Below are 22512 nucleotides of genomic sequence, written 5' to 3' on the forward strand. Positions count from 1 at the left end.
CTTCAAATATCCTTCTTAAAAATGGCCTCGCAAATATATGTGTTGTCTTGTTTAATCATAAAAGATGCAGACGAGGCGTGTTGGCTGAGTTCTTAAAGTTTACTCCACAAGGTGCTCATCAAAAACTGTGCATGCTCTTCACTACTGTGGCATGCTGGGTAATGGAGTTTTTATATTACCTATCTCATAACATCACAATATAGACAGTATCTGACTTAGGCCAGCTAGAAGGCCTTACTGTCAACAACTCGTGATCTGATTGGCTATCGCAACTGTCTGTCAAATGTTTGTGTCCGTTCACTTAAAAGTGCACGGACGCCCGCATTGTTGATTCTGAAAGTCTCAGGCAGATTTCGTGCAGCATGTCAACATAAGCTAGCTGAATTCTGATTGGATAAAAACTCTCAACTAAAAACAACAGCGCTGGAAGGAGCATAATATGACATGAAGAGAATATGAATATTTTTTGATATTTAGGGAAAGTAAATAAAAAATGGCTTGTATCTTTAATGATGATCAAGATTTCTGGTTATGTTAGGCCAGCAGACAAGGCCTTGCTGGCCCTGACGGCACACCACTGCCGTTATAACCCTAGGAATATTAAGGAATAAGTGGTCCTACATCAGGAAGAAGGTGAAGAAGTAGATGGATGTGGCCAAAACAGGCGAGCGGGCCAGAGATAATGTAGTCCTGCTTTTCGTTTGAAAAGATAGCCGGTCCTATGATACAAGAGGTGGGTGACTCTGATTACTCCAAATATGAATATAATTTGTGTAATTTACGGCAAAATATAGCCTGCTCACAGCCAGATTAAAGTTTCATGTGAAAATGATGTGAGCCGCGTAACACAAATTCAGGCCATTCCTCCACGGTCTCCGGTGCAATTCATGTGCCGCAACCACCGGCAGCTGTGCCGGAGTCACAAGAACACGTTAGGACAGCAATAGGTGGCAAAATGATTGCCTAGATAAATTAATAGACGTCCTTACAAATATTAATATGAAGCATTAACTGCATTGGCGAAAAAGTTAATTTTGTGTTCTTGCCTCGATCTTTTGAATTTAGTTTATTATTATTCTTCGGTCAATGGTCAACAAAATAAACAAACAGTTGTACATTCATAGATTGAAAAAGAAAATGTTGCAGACCGAAAGGGTTTAGGCTGAAGTTGAACACTTATTGCGCCTAACCCTATAAACAATGTCAAATACAAGATGAACTTCCGAAAATTATGAAATGTCCTTCGTACAACATATTATAAATACACATTATACACAACATAAACACAGTTAAATGTTATACACCAGGGGTCACCAACGCGGTGCTCGCGGGCACCAGGTCGCCCGTAAGGACCAGATGAGTAGCCCGCTAGCCTGTTCTAAAAATAGCTCAAATAGCAGCACTTACCAGTGAGCTGCCTCTATTTTTAAAATTGTATTTATTTACTAGCAAGCTGGTCTCGCTTTGCTCTACATTTTTAATTCTAAGAGAGACAAAACTCAAATAGAATTTGAAAATCCAAGAAAATATTTTAAAGACTTGGTCTTCACTTGTTCAAATAAATTTATTTTTTTACTTTGCTTCTTATAACTTTCAGAAAGACAATTTTAGAGAAAAAATACAACCTTAAAATGATTTTAGGATTGTTAAACACATATACCTTTTTACCTTTTAAATTCCTTCCTCTTCTTTCCTGACAATTTAAATCAATGTTCAAGTAAATTAATTTTTTTTATTGTAAAGAATAATAAATAAATTGTAATTTAATTCGTCATTTTAGCTTCTGTTCTTTCGACGAAGAATATTTGTGAAATATTTCTTCAAACTTATGATTAAAATAAAAAAATATATATATTCTAGCAAATCTAGAAAATCTGTAGAATCAAATTTAAATCTTATTTCAAAGTCTTTTGCATTTCTTTTAAAATTTTTGTTGTGGAAAATCTAGAAGAAATAATGATTTGTCTTTGTTAGAAATATAGCTTGGTCCAATTTGTTATATATTCTAACAAAGTCCAGATTGGATATTAACCTATTTAAAAACATGTCATCAAAATTCTAAAATTAATCTTAATCAGGAAAAATTACTAATGTTGTTCCATAAATTCTTTTAATTTTTTCAAAAAGATTCGAATTAGCTAGTTTTTCTCCTTTTTTTCGGTTGATTTTTGAATTTTAAAGAGTCGAAATTGAAGATAAACTATGTTTCAAAATGTAATTCATTTTTTTCGTGTTTTCTCCTCTTTTATAAAAATGTTAGTGGCTAGCTAGTTAAAATGGGATATTGTGATTTCACAAGACTGTCTTAGAAGTGATCATTTGAAAATGTTCAATTCGAAAAATGTGCACTTAGAGAAAATATAAAAATAAAATGTTGCATATTGATATTTATCTGTTTCTATATATATATTTATTGTGAGAAATCATTAAGATGATCAGTGTTTCCACAAAGATAAATATCATTAATTATTAATAATAACAGAGTTAAAGGTAAATTGAGCAAATTGGCTATTTCTGGCAATTTATTTAAGTGTGTATCAAACTGGTAGCCCTTCGCATTAATCAGTACCCAAGAAGTAGCTCTTGGTTTCAAAAAGGTTGGTGACCCCTGTTATACACAGTAAAGGCATGTGAAATATCCTTGTACACGTGTTAAACCTTTGCACCAATTATATACTATATACAAACAATTATACTTCCATTATTATTTATATCTCACATTTAGTTTTTAATTAACATTGATCATAGTATTAACTACAGTGTTGATTCAAGAGTGATATATTTTTTCAAGACATTGGTCTTAAAGTGTTTTTTAAATGTGTGAATGGAAGTGGAACATTTTAAGGAATCATCCAAGCTGTTCCACAGTTGAACCCCCGACAGAAACACATCTACTTTTTAAGCTCGTTCTTATGTTTGCCTTCTGAAAGACAGCTGAACCTCTGAGGTCATAGGGATTCTCTCTGGGTTTGAACCTCTCCTGTAGACACCGAGGCAGCGTGTGGTTATGAGCTTTGTACGTCACAATAGCAGTGTTGAGGTCAACAAGATTGTGCAGTTTTAATGTTTTTAATTTAATAAACAGAGCATTGGTATGGTCATGATAATCCGCATAATTTACAATTCTAATCGCTTTCTTTTGAAGTAAGAATATAGAGTTGTTTGATTTGTAATTGTTACCCCAGATTTCAACGCAATAATTGAGATATGGGAGTACGAAAGAATTATATAACATGTTAAGAGCCTTTTGATTTACAGAGTTTTTGATTTTATGTAACATAGCAATCATTTTTGCCATCTTTGTCTTAAGTATATTTATGTACAGTTTCCAATTTAATTTATCATCTACCGTATTTTTCGGAGTATAAGTCGCACCGGAGTATAAGTCGCACCTGCCGAAAATGCATAATAAAGAAGGGAAAATGCATATAAGTTGCACTGGAGCCCGGCCAAACTATGAAAAAAACTGCGACTTATGGTCTGAAAAATACGGTATATAGATTCCCAAAAATTTTAATGAATACACCCTTCCAAAATCACACGTTGGCAAAGCCCGAACGACCACCTATGTGTCGCCAAAGAATCCACAGCATGTGGAAATGTGCGAATGTGACGCATGGAAGTTGGCGTGAGACACCGCACATTACCACGTTCGGTTCAGTCTTGATACAGCTCAACTTTGATGTAAAAAGTACATATACCAGGTTTTTGTGCGTAGGCACGCTTAATACATGAGGCTCCTGGTGATTTCTCATGGCACACAAAAGTGGTTGGGAACCACCAGTTTGACCCTGTAACAGAATATTTCCTTTTGTTCCTATTGGGAAATTGATTAAAGACAGGGCCCTGCGATGAGGTGGCGACTTGTCCAGGGTGTACCCCGCCTTCTGCCCGATTGTAGCTGAGATAGGCTCCAGCGCCCCCCGCGACCCCGAAGGGATTAAGCGGTAGAAAATAGATGGATTAAAGACAGTCCACTGGCAGACATGTGATCATTTTGGTTTGGTTTATTTATTTCAGACATGCCTAATAAGTTACGTCAGGGAACATTACTTGATTACATTTGATGCGGTTAACAATGTTTTAGGTGACCCAAAACATAACAATTTTCTGCTAATCATCCAACTACTCATCCAACTACTCAGTGGCCTAGTGGTTAGAGTGTCTGCCCTGAGATCGGTAGGTTGTGAGTTCAAACCCTGGCCGCGTCATACCAAAGACTATAAAAATGGGACCCATTACCTCCCTGCTTGGCACTCAGCATCAAGGGTTGGAATTGGCGGTTAAATCACCAAAAATGATTCCCGGGCGCGGCACCGCTGCTGCCCACTGCTCTCCTCACCTCCCAGGGGGTGATCAAGGGTGATGGGTCAAATGCAGAGAATAATTTCGCCACATCTAGTGTGTGTGTGACAATCATTGGTACTTTAACTTTACTCATTTGTATAAAGCCCAAAGAACAGACTTTCCAATATCACTAACTGTGTGATGCACTCATGCCGACCGGCACTAAACGACGCTTAAATTGATTTCCTGACTGTAAAAAGTGAGTTGTGGTCAGGTCTTAAGTGTGAAAGCTGAAAATGATGCGGCCTCATTATGTAAATCCCAGGAAATGTGAAGTCAAAGTGCTAATCAGATGAGCTTAAATCCTTATCTGTTCTCAGCATTCTGAGCTGTATTAGAGATCCTGGCAAATAGTTTCACAGATTCAAAGCTAAAAGACTGAAAAACAGAGACTGCCACCAATAAAATCTATGAAATAACATGTTGGTATATTTGAGCAATGTGCATTTAACTAAAGAGAAGGAATGGTTGATTTACACACATTTTCTTTTGTTTCCTCTGCAGCATGAACGAGAGCAGGTGATGACCACAAATGTCTGGCTGACACAGGTGACCTACACACACACACACACACACACACACACACACACACACACACACACACACACACACACACACACACACACACACACACACACACACACACACACACACACACACACACACACACACACACACACACACACACACACACACACACACACACACACACACACACACACACACACACACACACACACACACACACACACACACACACACACACACACACACACACACACACACACACACACACACACACACACACACACACACACACACACACACACACACACACACACACACACACACACACACACAAAATATTAGAGCTTGTTGCTGAGATTTTATGACCTATATTGAGTAAAACATGCTTGAAACTAGAATATCAACTGTTGCAAAGCTGTGTCATCAACACTCACAAGTATAAAAGTACTTTTTTAAAGTAATAATTTCTTACTTCAAGCATGAAAAAAAAAATCATGATTTTGACACAATTGTGACTCATAATTAAAACAGCTGACAGCCAAATTGACATTGCTGTTTTATTTTCAATGAAACAATAGAAAATACGTACTCCTAGTTGGCACAGTACAGCAAACGGACAGGGGGGGCCGGGCTGTATATATGCGCACTAATTGACTGAAAGAGCATGCACTTGGCGCGATGATGTCATGTTATCGATGGGAAAATGCATTTTTAGACCATATGATTTGCCTGAGCGGCTAGGAGACCCCGAGAGTAAAAAAGCGGATGCCTTGTTGCCTTTCCATTAAGAACAATAAATCAGTTTTTAGTATAAGTTTGCTGGTTTCAAGAAATGTAATGCCGAGCGTATATCATTATGTCAAGATAATGGCACTAGCATTTACATAATTTAAGAATATTTTTCAACATATTAAGCAAAAATTTCTTCTTTTTTTTTTCTACCAAGAAAAGTGCACTTGTTATTAGTGAGAATATACTTATTTTAAGGTATTTTTTGGGTTCATTGAGGTTAGCTAATTTCACTTGTTTTGGAAAGTCTTGACAAGCCAAATTTTCTTGTTCTATTGGCAGATAATTTTGCTTAGTTCAAATAAAATCCCCCTAATTTTTTTTTTTTTTCCCCTTGTTTTTGGACACTGACTTTTTGCAGTGTAGGAGTGTTGTCATGCATATTTTAATGTGCTATTCTAATGAAATAACTATGAAACTCATCTCATACTATACAATAATACTATAGTTTGGCCACCACTGTTAAAATGATAGCTGATGCATCCTTGTATGCGCTAACTTTTACTTTAAGACAGTGGTTCTCAATTATCTGTGGCACAGGTCATGCCTTGTCATGTTTTTTGATGTTATTATCCATGGTTTTGAGTCTATTTCTGTTTCAGTGCTTCTGCCTTTCATCACGTTCTGGTTGCTATGTGAGCTGATCACACACACCTTATTTGTTTTACTGATTGGTGACTCCACCTGCTGCCGCCACTAACCACGCTACAGTTTATATCGTCTCGTCGGTCACTCGGGGCAGGTCGGGTTTGATTTTGGCTACTTTCTAGTTAGTGCTGCGGTAACACGTTCCTGTTGTTCATTCATGTATTTATTTGACAGGGACAGTACAATGAAACATTGCTACCCATAGGTAACTGATGTTAAAGTACATAAGACTTATAGCCACAGGCTAATTTGCAACCCTTGTCGCTGGTTAGGCTTTTAAAAAAAGACGAGAAGTGTAAAACACATACAAAAGGATTAAGACAAGTACAAAAATAAAAACACATTGAAAATAATTGGCCCCATTTGTCCATACTAGGGCTGCAACAACTAATCGATTAAATCGATTAAAATCGATTATAAAAATAGTTGGCGATTAATTTAGGCATCGATTCGTTGGATCTATGCTATGCGCAGAGGCTCTTTTTTCTTCTTCTTTTTAATAAACCTTTATTTATAAACTGCAACATTTACAAACAGCTAAGAAACAATCAAAATAAGTATGGTGCCAGTATGCTGCTAGTATGCTGGTTTTTTTTTCAATAAAATACTGGAAAGGATAGAAATGTAGTTTGTCTCTTTTATCCGATTATTAATTGATTAATCGGATTAATCGATTATCAAATTAGTTGTTAGTTGCAGCCCAAGTCCATACTACATCCAGTTCTAGTGCTCACGCTTCTGATTTTCCTTAAGCCACTTTTTCAGTTTTGTGGAGAAAAGTTTATTGTCCGACTGTGACTTTAATTCCAGTGGCAAAGAGTTCCACAGATCTGAGGCCTTCACTGGGAAGGGAGACAGGTTCGCTTCATGCGACAGTTATGTTCACATTTGCTAACCTCTCACATCTTTTTTCTGTACTTTCCGTGCGCTTCCGAGTGGCCCGTCATTTTTGCTTTTCACCTTGTATATGGAATTAAAAGACTTATCTGCACACTAATTCTGCCGCTTCTCATCTTTTGCATCCTGGGAACACGATCGTCACTACAATGCGACCGCATCGTAACATATCATTATTAATATCATAGTTGTAATTTATGTATCACATCTCATCTAATGTACATGTTGCACACTGTTGTATTTATGTGTTTGTTTCTGACAAGCAAATAAGGGCGTGTGCTTGATGTGGCACATAAATATGGATTTACGCATGAAACCGACGGCTGTGTCATTTTGACATAATTTATGACTACATTATTTATAGATGCGTCACCATCACGCGCCTGCACACAATTGCAGACGAGATAGGGAAGGATTTACAACGTGTAAGCAAGCCTAGAATGGCTATCAGTGCTCTGTGGATCAGGCAGTGAGGGGACTTGTCGCGGCAGCAGGGACGGATGGTGATGAGCGTCATGGCGGCCATGCATCATCACAGATACTGCACCAGCATGGAGGTCACAGCTCTAACATGCTCGACACACACGAGGCCAGGTTTGACGGATTCCAAACATGACAAAGAGATATGCAAACCCTGTTTCCATATGAGTTGGGAAATTGTGTTAGATGTAAATATAAACGGAATACAATGATTTGCAAATCCTTTTCAACCCATATTCAATTGAATGCACTTCAAAGGCAAGATATTAGATGTTCAAACTCATAAACTTTTTTTTTTTTTTTGCAAATAATTAACTTAGAATTTTATGGCTGCAACACATGCCAAAGTAGTTGGGAAAGGGCATGTTCACCACTGTGTTACATCACCTTTCCTTTTAACAACACTCAGTAAATGTTTGGGAACTGAGGAGCAGCTTAAGTTGTTCAACAGTCCGGGGGTCTTCTTTGTGGTATTTTAGGCTTCATAATGCGCCACACATTTTCAATGGGAGACAGGTCTGAACTACAGGCAGGCCAGTCTAGTACCCGCACTATTTTACTATGAAGCCACGCTGTTGTAACATGTGGCTTGGCATTGTCTTGCTGAAATAAGCAGGGGCGTCCATGGTAACGTTGCTTGGATGGCAACATATGTTGCTCCAAAACCTGTATGTACCTTTCAGCACTAATGGCGCCTTCACGATGTGTAAGTTACCCATGTCTTAGGCACTAATACACCCCCATACCATCACAGATGCTGGCTTTTCAACTTTGCGCCTATAACAATCCGGATGGTTCTTTTCCTCTTTGGTCTGGAGGACACGACGTCCACAGTTTCCAAAAACAATTTGAAATGTGGACTCGTCAGACCACAGAACACTTTTCCACTTTGTATCAGTCCATCTTGGATGAGCTCAGAACCAGCGAAGCCAACGGCGTTTCTGGGTGTTGTTGATAAACTGTTTTCGCCTTGCATAGGAGAGTTTTAACTTGCACTTAGAGATGTGGCGACCAACTGTAGTTACTGACAGTGGGTTTCTGAAGTGTTCCTGAGCCCATGTGGTGATATCCTATACACACTGATGTCGCTTGTTGATGCAGTACAGCCTGAGGGATCGAACGTCACAGGCTTAGCTGCTTACGTGCAGTGATTTCTCCAGATTCTCTGAACCCTTTGATGATAATACGGACCGTAGATGGTGAAATCCCTAAATTCCTTGCAATAGCTGGTTGAGAAAGGTGTTTCTTAAACTGTTCAACAATTTGCTCACGCATTTGTTCACAAAGTGATGACCCTCGCCCCATCCTTGTTTGTGAATGACTGAGCATTTCATGGAATCTACTTTTATACCCAATCATGGCACCCACCTGTTCCCAATTTGCCTGTTCACCTGTGGGATGTTCCAAATAAGTGTTTGATGAGCATTCCTCAACTTTATCAGTATTTATTGCCACAGTTCCCAACTTCTTTGTCACGTGTTGCTGGCATCAACTTATAAAGTTAATGATTTGCAAAAAAAAAAGTTTATCTGTTTGAACATCAAATATCTTGTCTTTGTAGCATATTCAACTGAATATGGGTTGAAAATGATTTGCAAATCATTTTTTCTGTTTATATTTACATCTAACACAATTTCCCAACTCATATGGAAACGGGGTTTGTAAAAGGCGAGCCTATTTACACAAGGTTACATGTCGGGCATGGATGTGTCAACACATGCAGACATTTTAATCAAGCGGATTGCTTTTAGAAGCCATTCAGGATCAAATCTCTCTTGTAAAAGTTGTAGGAGAGGACAGTTTGTTCCTCGCCTGCATGCTGATTTAAAGACAGAGCGACAGACTCTTTCCGCTCAGTATGTCTTCCTGGTGCTGATGTGTTTTTTTTTCTGGCCCACAGGAGTGGCAGGACTATCGCCTGACTTGGGTCCCGGAGGAGTTTGACGGCATGCTGAAGGTCAGGCTGCCTTCCAAACACATCTGGCTGCCCGACGTGGTTCTCTACAACAAGTAAGTCACAAAAAGGTGCACGCTGATACAGGCGGACTCACGCATGCATGCTCGCAAGCGGTGCTTAATGGGAGGCATTCATGCATGGTAACCTTCCCTACCTTGACTGCTCTTAAAGCACTTTTCCTCATTGGGCCATCCACACGCACACAAAGGCTGCATGGTCCAGGCAGGGGGGCTGCTAGGTAAGGTGCCAGCCTGCTCATCTGGAGCAATTAGCAGCTCAGGGAGATGCATAATAACACACTGACGTGGCCTGTAGAGCAGAGTTTCCTAACCATAGGGCCGTTGTTGGGCCGTAAGTGCGCCCTAGAAGGCCGCCAATAGGGTTGAACGATATACCGGTACAAGTATAGTACCACGATACTAATTAATCATATTCAGTACTATGGCAGACGAGCATGTTCGGCAGCGCACAATCACAGCGTACTTACAAGCAGACACAGTGTGTAGACAGAAAAGGGAGAATGGACACATTTTGGCTTAAAAACTAACGATAAAGGTGAACCTATAACACTAAAACGCCCTCAGGAAGAGGTGTTTTAAGACATGGCTGGCTAGCTAGCAGCTAAAGTCCATCTGCAGTCTGCAGTGTTTTAGCTACTTCTAAATCACTAATCCTTGCCTCCATGACGACAAATAAAGTACGTTTCTTACAAGTATCATCCCTGCAGGACGAGGATTAACTAAACATGCTTCACTACACTACCGGCGTCACAATGTAAACAAACGCCATGGGTGGATCTACACCTGACATCCACTGTAAGGATACCAAGTACAGGAGCGTATCTAGTCGATGCTATGATTACATCGATATTTTTTAGCAACACAAAATCTTTTTTTTATTTTTTTTTATTGATATTATGTTTATTAACTCAGGAAATATGACCCTGGACACATGAGGAATTTGAATATGACCAATGTATGTAACGACTTGGTATCGGATTGATACCCAAATTTGTGGTGTCATCCAAAACTAATGTAAAGCATCCAAACAACAGAAGAATAAGTGATTACATTTTAACAGAAGTGTAGATAGAACATGTTAAAAGAGAAAGTAAGCAGATATTAACAGTAAATGAATAAGTAGATTAATAATTAATTTTCTATCACTTGTCCTTAATAATTTTGACAAAATAATAGAATGGAAAATGACAATATTTTACTGCATATGTCAGCAGCTAAATTCGGAGCCTTTGTTTGCTTACTTACTACTAAAAGACAAGTTGTCTTGTATGTTCACGATTGTATTTAAGGACACACTTGCAATAAGAAACATATGTTTACTGTACTGTAAGATGTTTTGTTGAAATAAAGCCAATAATGCAATTTTTGTGGTCCCCTTTATTTAGAAAAGTATCGAAAATATATCGAAATACATTTTGGTACCGGTACCAATGGGTATCGGGACAACACTAGCCGCTAAAAAATATCTGTTTCTCGGCTATGGTCAATATGGTCAGCAGCGGTACTCAGTTCTAATGTAATACACTTTTCTACCACTTGTGGCAGTAAAGACAATGTCAAACTATCTGACGAAGTGCCACAAAAACTAATTAGAAGTGCGAATAACGGATATTATAGAAGCTTATATTATGGTTTCATAGCAGCCGTCTTTGAAGCTAACTCAGGGGTGGTGAGAATTCTCTGACATTCCGACTAGGAAATCCGACCTCGAGGGGCGTTCCAGATAAAGCTTTCGACAAGAAACTCGGAAATTCCCACTTACCAGTACAAATGGAACGCACCATAGGAATAAGGTTTCTGCGTTAAATAAATAACCAGTGATAAGAGATCACGGCAGGCCGATATTATCGGCCAATAAATGCGTTAAAATGGAATATCGAAAATTATTGGTATCGTTTTTTTGTTTGTTTTTTTTAATCGGTATCGTTTTTTTTTTTTTATTAAATCAACATAAACACAAGATACACTTACAATTAGTACACCAACCCAAAAAACCTCCCTCCCCCATTTACACTCATTCACACAAAAGGGTTGTTTTTCTGTTATTAATATTCTGGTTCCTACATTATATATCAATATATATCAATACAGTCTGCAAGGGATACAGTCCGTAAGCACACATGATTGTGCGTGCTGCTGGTCCACTAATAGTACTAACCTTTAACAGTTAATTTTACTAATTTTCATTAATTACTAGTTTCTATGTAACTGTTTTTATATTGTTTGACTTTCTTTTTTATTCAAGAAAATTTTTAATTTATTTATCTTATTTTGTATTTTTTTTTTTTTTTTAAAGTACCTTATCTTCACCATACCTGGTTGTCCAAATTAGGCATAATAATGAGTTAATTCCACGACTACATATATCGGTTGATATCGGTATCGGTAATTAAAGAGTTGGACAATATCGGAATATCGGATATCGGCAAAAAGCCATTATCGGACATCCCTAATTGTGATTAAAGCATGGTTTCATACAATTTGAGAAGGTTGTAAACTGTAGGTAGGTGGGATATAATTGGTGAATACAATTAAAATCAAGAGTAAGATGACTAATTTAGTGTTAATATTTGAGCGCATTTCCATAGTCTGTTCTGAAGTCAAACTATTGCAGTCACCAACAGTGTTGGGTTAGTTACTGAAAAACAGTAACTAGTTACAGTTACTAGTTACTTTATTTCAAAAGTAACTCAGTTACTAACTCAGTTACTTACACCAAAAAGTAATGCGTTACTGTGAAAAGTAACTATTTAGTTACTTCTTCTACTTTTATTTTTTTAAACTCCCATTAATGCCCTTTTAGCCTTCATTTCAGTACTGTTATTGCACTGGAGAATAATACAATCTGTTGATCAACTTGACATGCATTTGCATCACTGAACTCTGCTAAGCCATGTGCTCTATATACAACACACAAAGACAAAGATATGTTTCAAAGGGCCAATTTATTTCAGGCCAGAACAAATTGACAAAACTATTTTAAATAGCTGCAACATAACATACATAAGTAACAAACAGCATAATAACACTAACACTAACACTAATCACGTTAAACCCAGATTCCGAACTAATAAAGGTCTTAACTCATTCTCTTTCTATGCCACTTCAATATGGAATGCACTCCCAACAGGTGTAAAAGAAAGGGCATCTCTATCCTCCTTCAAAACCGCACTAAAAGAACACCTCCAGGCAACTACAACCCTAAACTAACACCCTCCCTTCCACATAATACCTCTTCGGATTGTAAATAATCAAATGTAGACACTTTTTCTTATACTTTCTGATCTCTCTCTCTGTGTCCACTACTTGCTGTACATATCCTACCAAGTCAGTCCTACACTGTTTCAATGTCCATTTCTCTGATGATGCAATTGTTGATGACTGAAGTGTTGATACCAACCAAACCTAACCCCCCCCTCCATATCCCACACTCCGGATTGTAAATAATGTAAATAATTCAATGTATATACCCTGATGATTATCTTGTGTGATGACTGTATTATGATGATAGTATATATTTGATAGTATATATCTGTATCATGAATCAATTTAAGTGGACCCCGACTTAAACAAGTTAAAAAACTTATTTGGGTGTTACCATTTAGTGGTCAATTGTACGGAATCTACTAATAAAAGTTTCAATCAATCAATCAACAACATAGCTGTAAAGCTGGCTTCACCTAAGGAAGGCACACGTGACATACACAGAGCCTAACCAGGCAGATTTTAATTGTTGTTTTGGGCAGGAGACGGGATCTTTGATCCAAGACACAACTTACATTTAACTAAAATGTTCTTATCTTTGTGCGCGACAAAAGAAAAGAAGTGAGAATATCTCATACTTGCCAACCCTCCCGAATTTCAGTGCCTCTCACCGGGACAACCATTCTTCCAAATTTCTCCCGATTTCCAGCCGGACTTAAGGCACGCCCCCTGCAGGTCCGTGCGGATCTGAGTGAGGACAGCCTGTCGTCACGTCCGCTTGGCCAACCAAAAAGTAACCACAGAACACTATACCGTATAGTCGTATAGTGTTCTGTGGTTACTTTTTTTGTTGGCCAACGGTTTACGTTGTATTGCGCACCCCCCTCCCCTACCCTCCCCCCCACACACACACACACACAGAGAGCGCAGAGGAAGAATCAGAAGCACGTCTCTGCTTCGCTGGAATAAAACACACTCAGATCCTCAGTTTCTAGCCAATACTACATAAAAAATAACGTAAAATAACGCATCATGTAGTAACGGTAACTGAGTTACTGAATATAAAAAATAACGCGTTAGATTACTAGTTACCGCCGAAACTAACAGCGTTACAGTAACGCGTTACTTTGTAACGCGTTAGTCCCAACACTGGTCACCAACACTTTTAAGTAACATTTCAAGTGTAAAAAGAACAAAAATTACCAAAAAAAATAAATACTAATTGTCCAGACAACAAAACAATACTTTAAGGATGTCCAATTCAGATTTGTTTTTGTTAAATCCGATATCTTTATGTAGTAATTCACATTACCAAAAAAAATGGATGTTTATTGTGAGCGCACCCTGAGTAGCATGCAGACATGACGTCATGACGACACCTCTGCTGCAGTGTTTACAGAAGTAAACATGGCTCCAATTCTGACTCAGTCCTGGCACAATCATGAAGTGAAAGATGATGGATAGATGGATGGATGGATACATTGACTGACACCGTCTTGCTCTCTTAAATCCTAACATGAAAACAACAGGCATTAACGTCTTCCCTATTAAGAAACAAAAGACCCCGATCTAAACGTATTTAAACACATTCCGGTCTGAGCAACTAAGATATTCAATTGTGCACGTTGAACCTACGAGCTGTGCTCTTTTAGAACAGAGTGATTGTTCTATACCCACAGGCATACGAGACAGAGGGTTTTTTTTATTAACGGTGCGCTCAAGGCCCGCTGAACAGAGTAGGATGTCACAATGCCCTCCATAAGTAATAAGTAATAATACTAGATTTTATTTGTTACGCACTTAAAAGGAGCGATATGTAAGAAACTGGCAAGAAATGGTACCGCAATCACGGTCAAAATTCTGTAGTCCCCTCCCCAACTCCCTGACTGAGGTTGCCAGATACACAGCCGAATCCAGCGCCATTGACTGGGCTCAAAAACAAATCTCTAACCAACACATTTTACACATAATTCAGGCTATTTTTAGGAAGAAGTATGTCATGCCTGTGTACAATATCACAACAAATGGCAATCATATGGTTATTGTCAGTACTATCAGAAAACAAAGACTAAAACGAACTACAACCAACGCTAGCAACGGTTATACTGGTGAAAATAAGTAGCGCATGCTTAGCAGCCTAATGTACGCCCAAAACTAAACAGAACACATTTTACCAAGGTATGCCTATAGGCTACTGTTTCAAACGTTTCAGATTGCCATATAACTTGGTACATGTATTCCACAATATGCAAACATGAATGAGGAATTCTTTTATCATGTGATTTGGCTGTCTCCATACGTTTCACATTGACATGACAGTCGTGCTAATGTTGGAACCCATTTCCTCAGCGTACCAGCATATTGACAACAAAACAGGCACTGACATTACCCATATCCACATTGTGTGTGGAGCTTCATGTTCTCCCTGTGACTGCCTGGGTTCTCTCCGGAAACTCCAGATTCCTCCCTGACACCATAACCATAACAATAACCTCCAAAGACATGCACCTGGGGATAAGCTGATTGGCATCACTAATTGGCCCTGATTAGTTTTACGGTGAATTCCTGGCAACCACAGCTGCCAGTATTGTACCGTAAATTCTATAGGGTTTTTTTTTGTAAACAGGTTAACAATGTAATTTTTTTCATAGTAATTTATTGTAAGTAAAAACCGTTATCAACTGTAAAATGTACAGATTCATTGTGACATAGTGACTGTACTTTTTACGGTGAATTCCTGGCAACCACAGCTTCCGGTATTTTACCGTAAACAGTGCCGATTTCCTTCATAGTGTAGCTCTCTGCCTACTAGCAGGTCAAAATAAATAGGCTGTCAACACTAAAACGCCTAAAAAAATGCCAGACGCCCAATTTTGACTATGGTAACGTTGACGATGGCAGCACTATATAAATTAACAATAATCATAATAATAGTAATAATGTTAAAAGTATCGGAATCAGATCAGAAGTGAAACACTAGTTGCGTTTCCATTGCAAAAAAAAGATTCTAAAATTTCAACATAGTACATTCGCGACTTGTAGCCTTTTCCAGTAAATGTTTTGCGTCATGAGCCCTAATTCTCATAAAATCTGATTCCGCGAGAGTCCACTTTGTGGAAGATGGACGCTTTGCGATTCCATGGTTTTGGAGCTGCGATTACAATTGCAGTCACTGCTGTTGCCGTGATTGGACTAAGGCAGGCAGGTGATTGCTCAAAGGCAACATCCTTACGTATTGCAGCGGCCATGAATAAGGAATTTTTTGGAGAGAATTTTCAACGAGGAATTCACAGACTAATTGTGGATTCAAGGGCCCCCCTCAACATTGTTGGGGTGCCTCCAATCCTGCGGGTCGGCCTCTTTTGCCAATGAGGGGCCTGCGAGGCGTCCCGGTGCGGACCAATTGGAAGTGAGCCCAAGACGAGGTGTCTTGCATTGGCGCCCCGCTGGTTCGGTGTTCAGGTGCCGTGTAAATGCAAAAAAAGTGTTTCCATGATGCTTTTGTGACACTTCAATATCGGAACGTCTGAAAAACCACCGCATAAAAGTGTAAAAATATTTAGCGATATTTAAGAGGTTTTTCGAAATATGAGTGTTTTCATTAGCATTTTTTAATTGCGATAGTTAGGTTTTCAATCAATCAAAAGTTTATTTATATAACCCTTAATCACAAGTGTCTCAAAGGGCTGCACAAGCCACAACGGCATCCTCGGCTCAGATCCCACATCAGGGCAAGAAAAAAACTCAACCCAATGGGCACAATGAGAAACCTCGGAGGGGACCGCAGATGTGGGGACCCGCCCCCCCGGGCAACCTGTGCAATGGATGTCGAGTGGATCTAGTTAATAATGTTTTGAGCATTTCTAGTAGTAATAGTAATAGTAGGAATGCAAATGCAGCTAATGTGGATCGGGGCATCGTCAAGCACAAAAGTGCTCTTGGAGTCACGCAATGGGAAAACACAGCTCATTAGCATTAAAGCAGTGGTTCTTAACCTGGGTTCGATCGAACCCTAGGGGTTCGGTGAGTCGGCCTCAGGGGTTGGGCGGAGCCTCCGCCACGGAGGTAAAGACACATCCGACTTATCGTGTAAATAAAAATTTCTCCCTATCGGCGTATTATGGATACCCCCAAACAATGCTCCCTCTAATTTTCCATCTGATTTGCAGGTTGTTTGATTAAACGATTGAAACTTTTACTAGCGGATTGCAAAGGAAGAGAATACATTATATGAAACAGTACAGTTTACACAGTACAGTACATATTCCGTACAATTGACCACTAAATGGTAATAGCCGAATAAGTTTTTCAACTTGTTTAAGTCGGGGTCCACGTTAATCAATTCAGGGTAATGTGTGTAAAGTGTGTAATTTGTTGTGGGTTTATGCACTGTGTTGGTTTTGTTCTTTGAACAAGGTGATGTTCATGCACGGTTCATTTTGTGCACCAGTAAAAAAACATACAACTTTTTCTTGAATTTGAAAAAAAAAAAAACATTAAATTTTTCACTAAAGAAGGGTTCGGTGAATGCGCATATGAAACTGGTGGGGTTCGGTACCTCCAACAAGGTTAAGAAACACTGGTCTAGTCTCTTACGTGAATGAGCTAAATAATATTTGATATTTTACGGTAATGTGTTAATAATTTCACACATAAGTCGCTCCTGAGAATAAGTCGCACCCCCGGCCAAACTATGAAAAAAACTGCGACTTATAATCCGAAAAATACGGTAGTCATTATTAAGTACTTATTAATGCCTTATTCGGCATGGCCTTATTATAACCCTAACCCTGACCCTAACCAAATAACTCTAAATTAAGTCTTTGTTACTTAGAATATGTTCCCCATACTAAAGTGTTACCAAAAACATAACTTTGTCTTGAATTTGAAAAAAAAAAAACATTTTATTTTTCACTAAAGAATGTTTCGGAGAATGAGCATATGAAACTGGTGGGGTTCGGTACCTCCAACAAGATTAAGAACCACTGCATTAAAGCTACAGACACACACAACGGCGTGTTCCCAGTAGAGTTTACTAAAAGCACTTTTAACCAGGGCCATAACTAAGATTTGACAAATACCGAGGTCAAAAATTGGAGGTGCTGAAATCTTGTGTATCTCAGCTCCATATAAACAATATTACCTTGAGCAACACAATGAATTTCCAGAATAACAAAAGCTTTCATTGAGGTCAAACTATCACGTGTTCTATTATCTAACATCCTTGACAATCAGCATGATTTTCTAACAGTCCACGTTTTTATTAATAGGCTAAAGCTTAGCATATTAAACTTAAATTATAAACCTTACTATATTTGCAACTATTAGTGGAGATTGAACTCACAACCGCCTGTAAGGCAACTGGGTTTTAATGACGCCGGAAATTTGTCACCATATTTTCAGTGACAGATAAGGGTGTAACTGTACGTGTATTTGTATTGAACCGTTTCGGTACGGCGGGTTCGGTTCGGTTGTGTACCGAACGAGTTTCCACGCGGACATATTAAGTAGCGCACCGCACGTTGTGTAAACAATGCACACTGAGGCATAACACACGGCATGCTAGCAACGACCGGGCTACTACAACATGCAAAAGCCAGAGCTGGAAGACCCTCTTGACTTTTTAAGATCTCCCGTTTGGGAACATTTGGGCTTCGCAGTGCGATACAACAATGGATAACATCGCTTCAACGAAGAGAAAGACGAACAAACACAGCTCCCACCGCATTCAAGCAGCTTCTCCTCGGCGAGTCAGGCAGGGCTAAAGCAATAACAAATGTCGTTGGTGTTTTTATAGCAGCAGATTTAAGACCATATTACATTAAATACTAGATTTTGACCCACTTCTATGGTGGAAGAACAATGAGCCCATATATCCTCTTACTGCCAAGTTAGCCAGGCACTACCTCGCCATACCTGCTAGCTCTGTGCCCAGTGAAAGGGTATTTCCCACAGCTGGAGACATTTTAACTGCAAGCAGGTCTGTTCTTTCTGCAGACAATGTGGATAAACTGATTTTTCTGGCAAACAACCAGGGTTAAAGGCTGGGGGGGAAAGAAAAGTTAATCTGAGGCTGAGTTGACTTGAAACTGTTTAATGTTGCACTTTTTGTATGTAGAAGAAAAGTTTTGTCATTTTATTTAATCTGAGCAACAACTTGAATCAGTTTAATGTTGCACTTTATATGTGGAAATGTTGCACTTTATATGTAGAAAGGTTTTGTTAAGAAACCAATTCTGAGCCTTATCTTATTTAGTTTTTATTTTATATATGTTGACTGCATTAACCCTGGCAATCGACCCTGTGTGTATATGTATGTTATGGTTATGCTTAGCATTCATGACTGCCTGCTATTGCACTGATCAGCCTAGTGGTGGCTCACATCCATCACACACAGAGCTATTTTAAAGCAATGTTAAAAGGATAAAGCCATTGTTTACAAATTCTGGTAAATAACCATAAAATGTATATTTTGTTGTTTTCTTACTGTACCGAAAATGAACGAACCGTGACCTCTAAACCGAGGTACGTACCGAACCGACATTTTTGTGTACTGTTACACCTTTAGTGACAGAGCATGATGTGGCCAGGAGTACATCTGGGGTAAAATTTTATATAAAGCGCCTTCTCATCCAATAATTTACATTTGACATCTTACGCAGAATGTATTACCTAAGCACAGCTAAGTTTAGGACAGGCGGGCATGAGCGTTAGCAAAACCTGGCTGACATGACAACAGTTTTTTCCCGACAGCGTTTCACATCAATTTCATTCAGATAAAACCAAGTTTAGTTACGTCAGTACAATTTAATGTTAATGTTATGTTGACAGCACATTTCGGATCGGCTGATGTTTATAGTAAAAGTAGACTTTGTGTTACGTTGCTGGAGTTGTAGCCAAAGATCGTATATTGTGAGGATGATCTACCGCATTGTGATGTTCAGGTGCTGTACAGTACAGCGCACATGATGTCCTACATAAAGTGCATTTGCAGTCAGTCATATCATCTTCTTTCGGTCACTTAAAAAACATACAGAGGACATGACCATGGTGTCCTCAATGGTAGTTACGGACATGACACGTCTAAATTCCAGCTTCAAAGTTAAACATTTCCAATGTACTATTGTAGCACCTCTCACTACATTCAAATACAAACTCCGTTTCCATAAGAGTTGGGAAATTGTGTTAGATGTAAATATAAACGGAATACAATGATTTGCAAATCATTTTCAACCCATATTCAGTTGAATATGCTACAAAGACAACATATTTGATGTTCAAACTGATAAACTTTTTTTTTTTTTTGCAAATAATCATTAACTTTAGAATTTCACAAGAAAGGATGGGGCGAGGTACACCCCTTTGTCCACAACTGCGTGAGCAAATAGTCAAACAGTTTAAGAACAACGTTTCTCAAAGTGCAATTGCAAGAAATTTAGGGATTTCAACATCTACGGTCCATAATATCATCAAAAGGTTCAGAGAATCTGGAGAAATCACTCCACGTAAGCGGCATGACCGGAAACCAACATTGAATGACCGTGACCTTCGATCCCTCAGACGGCACTGTATCAAAAACTGACATCAATCTCTAAAGGATATCACCACATGGGCTCAGGAACACTTCAGAAAACCATTGTCACTAAATACAGTTTGTCGCTACATCTGTAAGTGCAAGTTAAAGCTCTACTTTGCAAAGCAAAAGCCATTTATTAACAACATCCAGAAACACCGCCGGCTTCTCTGGGCCCGAGATCATCTAAGATGGACTCATGCAAAGTGGAAAAGTGTTCTGTGGTCTGACGAGTCCACATTTCAAATTGTTTTTGGAAATATTCGATATCGTGTCATCCGGACCAAAGGGGAAGCGAACCATTCACACTGTTAGACGCAAAGTTGAAAAGCCAGCATCTGTGATGGTATGGGGGTGCATTAGTGCCCAAGGCATGGGTAACTTACACATCTGTGAAGGCGCCATTAATGCTGAAAGGTACATACAGGTTTTGGAAAAACATATGCTGCCATCTAAGCGCCGTCTTTTTCATGGATGCCCCTGCTTATTTCAGCAAGACAATGCCAAGCCACATTCAGCACGTTACAACAGCGTGGCTTCGTAAAAAATACAAAAAAAAAAAACAATTTAACACAATTTCCCAACTCATATGAAAACGGGGTTTGTACTTTAATTCCCTACTCTTAAAGTGGACTTGCACTGATTTTTTAATTTTGCCTATCGTTCACAATCATTGTAAGAGACAAGAATACACGTCTTTTTTTATTTTTTTCATTTTAAAGATTAAAAAAACGCTTGGAAGATGCGGCTAATGGAAGTCACCGTTGTAGCCTTCAAACCCCTCAAAAAACAACTTCAAAAACCTCCATCAAGGTGTTATAGACACAGTGCAAGTATACAGGTAAAAGCCAGTAAATTAGAATATTTAGAAAAACTTGATTTATTTTAGTAATTGCATTCAAAAGGTGTAACTTGTACATTATATTTATTCATTGCACACAGACTGATGCAATCAAATATTTATTTCATTTAATTTTGATGATTTGAAGTGGCAACAAATGAAAATCCAAAATTCCGTGTGTCACAAAATTAGAATATTACTTAAGGCTAATACAAAAGGGATTTGTAGAAATGTTGGCCAACTGAAAAGTATGAAAATGAAAAACATGAGCATGTACAATACTCAATACTTGGTTGGAGCTCCTATTGCCTCAATTACTGCGTTAATGCGGCGTGGCATGGAGTCGATGAGTTTCTGGCACTGCTCAGGTGTTATGAGAGCCCAGGTTGCTCTGATAGTGGCCTTCAACTCTTCTGCGTTTTTGGGTCTGGCATTCTGCATCTTCCTTTTCACAATACCCCACAGATTTTCTATGGGGCTAAGGTCAGGGGAGTTGGCGGGCCAATTTAGAACAGAAATACCATGGTCCGTAAACCAGGCATGGGTAGATTTTGCGCTGTGTGCAGGCGCCAAGTCCTGTTGGAACTTGAAATCTCCATCTCCATAGAGCAGGTCAGCAGCAGGAAGCATGAAGTGCTCTAAAACTTGCTGGTAGACGGCTGCGTTGACCCTGGATCTCAGGAAACAGAGTGGACCGACACCAGCAGATGACATGGCACCCCAAACCATCACCCAACCATGCAAATGTTGCATTTCCTTTGGAAATTGAGGTCCCAGAGTCTGGAGGAAGACAGGAGAGGCACAGGATCCACGTTGCCTGAAGTCTAGTGTAAAGTTTCCACCATCAGTGATGGTTTGGGGTGCCATGTCATCTGCTGGTGTCGGTCCACTCTGTTTCCTGAGATCCAGGGTCAACGCAGCCGTCTACCAGCAAGTTTTAGAGCACTTCATGCTTCCTGCTGCTGACCTGCTCTATGGAGATGGAGATTTCAAGTTCCAACAGGACTTGGCGCCTGCACACAGCGCAAAATCTACCCGTGCCTGGTTTACGGACCATGGTATTTCTGTTCTAAATTGGCCCGCCAACTCCCCTGACCTTAGCCCCATAGAAAATCTGTGGGGTATTGTGAAAAGGAAGATGCAGAATGCCAGACCCAAAAACGCAGAAGAGTTGAAGGCCACTATCAGAGCAACCTGGGCTCTCATAACACCTGAGCAGTGCCAGAAA

General features: G+C 39.1%; 1 protein-coding gene across 1 annotated transcript in view; it reads left to right on the forward strand.

The window, feature by feature from the left end:
• Positions 1 to 22512, forward strand: part of chrnb2 (cholinergic receptor, nicotinic, beta 2) — a 105108-nt gene that overhangs the window by 60216 nt on the left and 22380 nt on the right. The window contains exons 3-4 of the mRNA XM_061982576.2: positions 4852 to 4896; positions 9590 to 9699. Of these exons, the coding sequence (XP_061838560.1) occupies positions 4852 to 4896; positions 9590 to 9699 (155 nt within the window). The remainder of the gene's footprint in view (positions 1 to 4851; positions 4897 to 9589; positions 9700 to 22512) is intronic.

This window comes from Nerophis lumbriciformis, linkage group LG21 (assembly GCF_033978685.3).
Source record: "Nerophis lumbriciformis linkage group LG21, RoL_Nlum_v2.1, whole genome shotgun sequence".
In the NCBI taxonomy this organism is placed as follows: Eukaryota; Metazoa; Chordata; class Actinopteri; order Syngnathiformes; family Syngnathidae; genus Nerophis; species Nerophis lumbriciformis.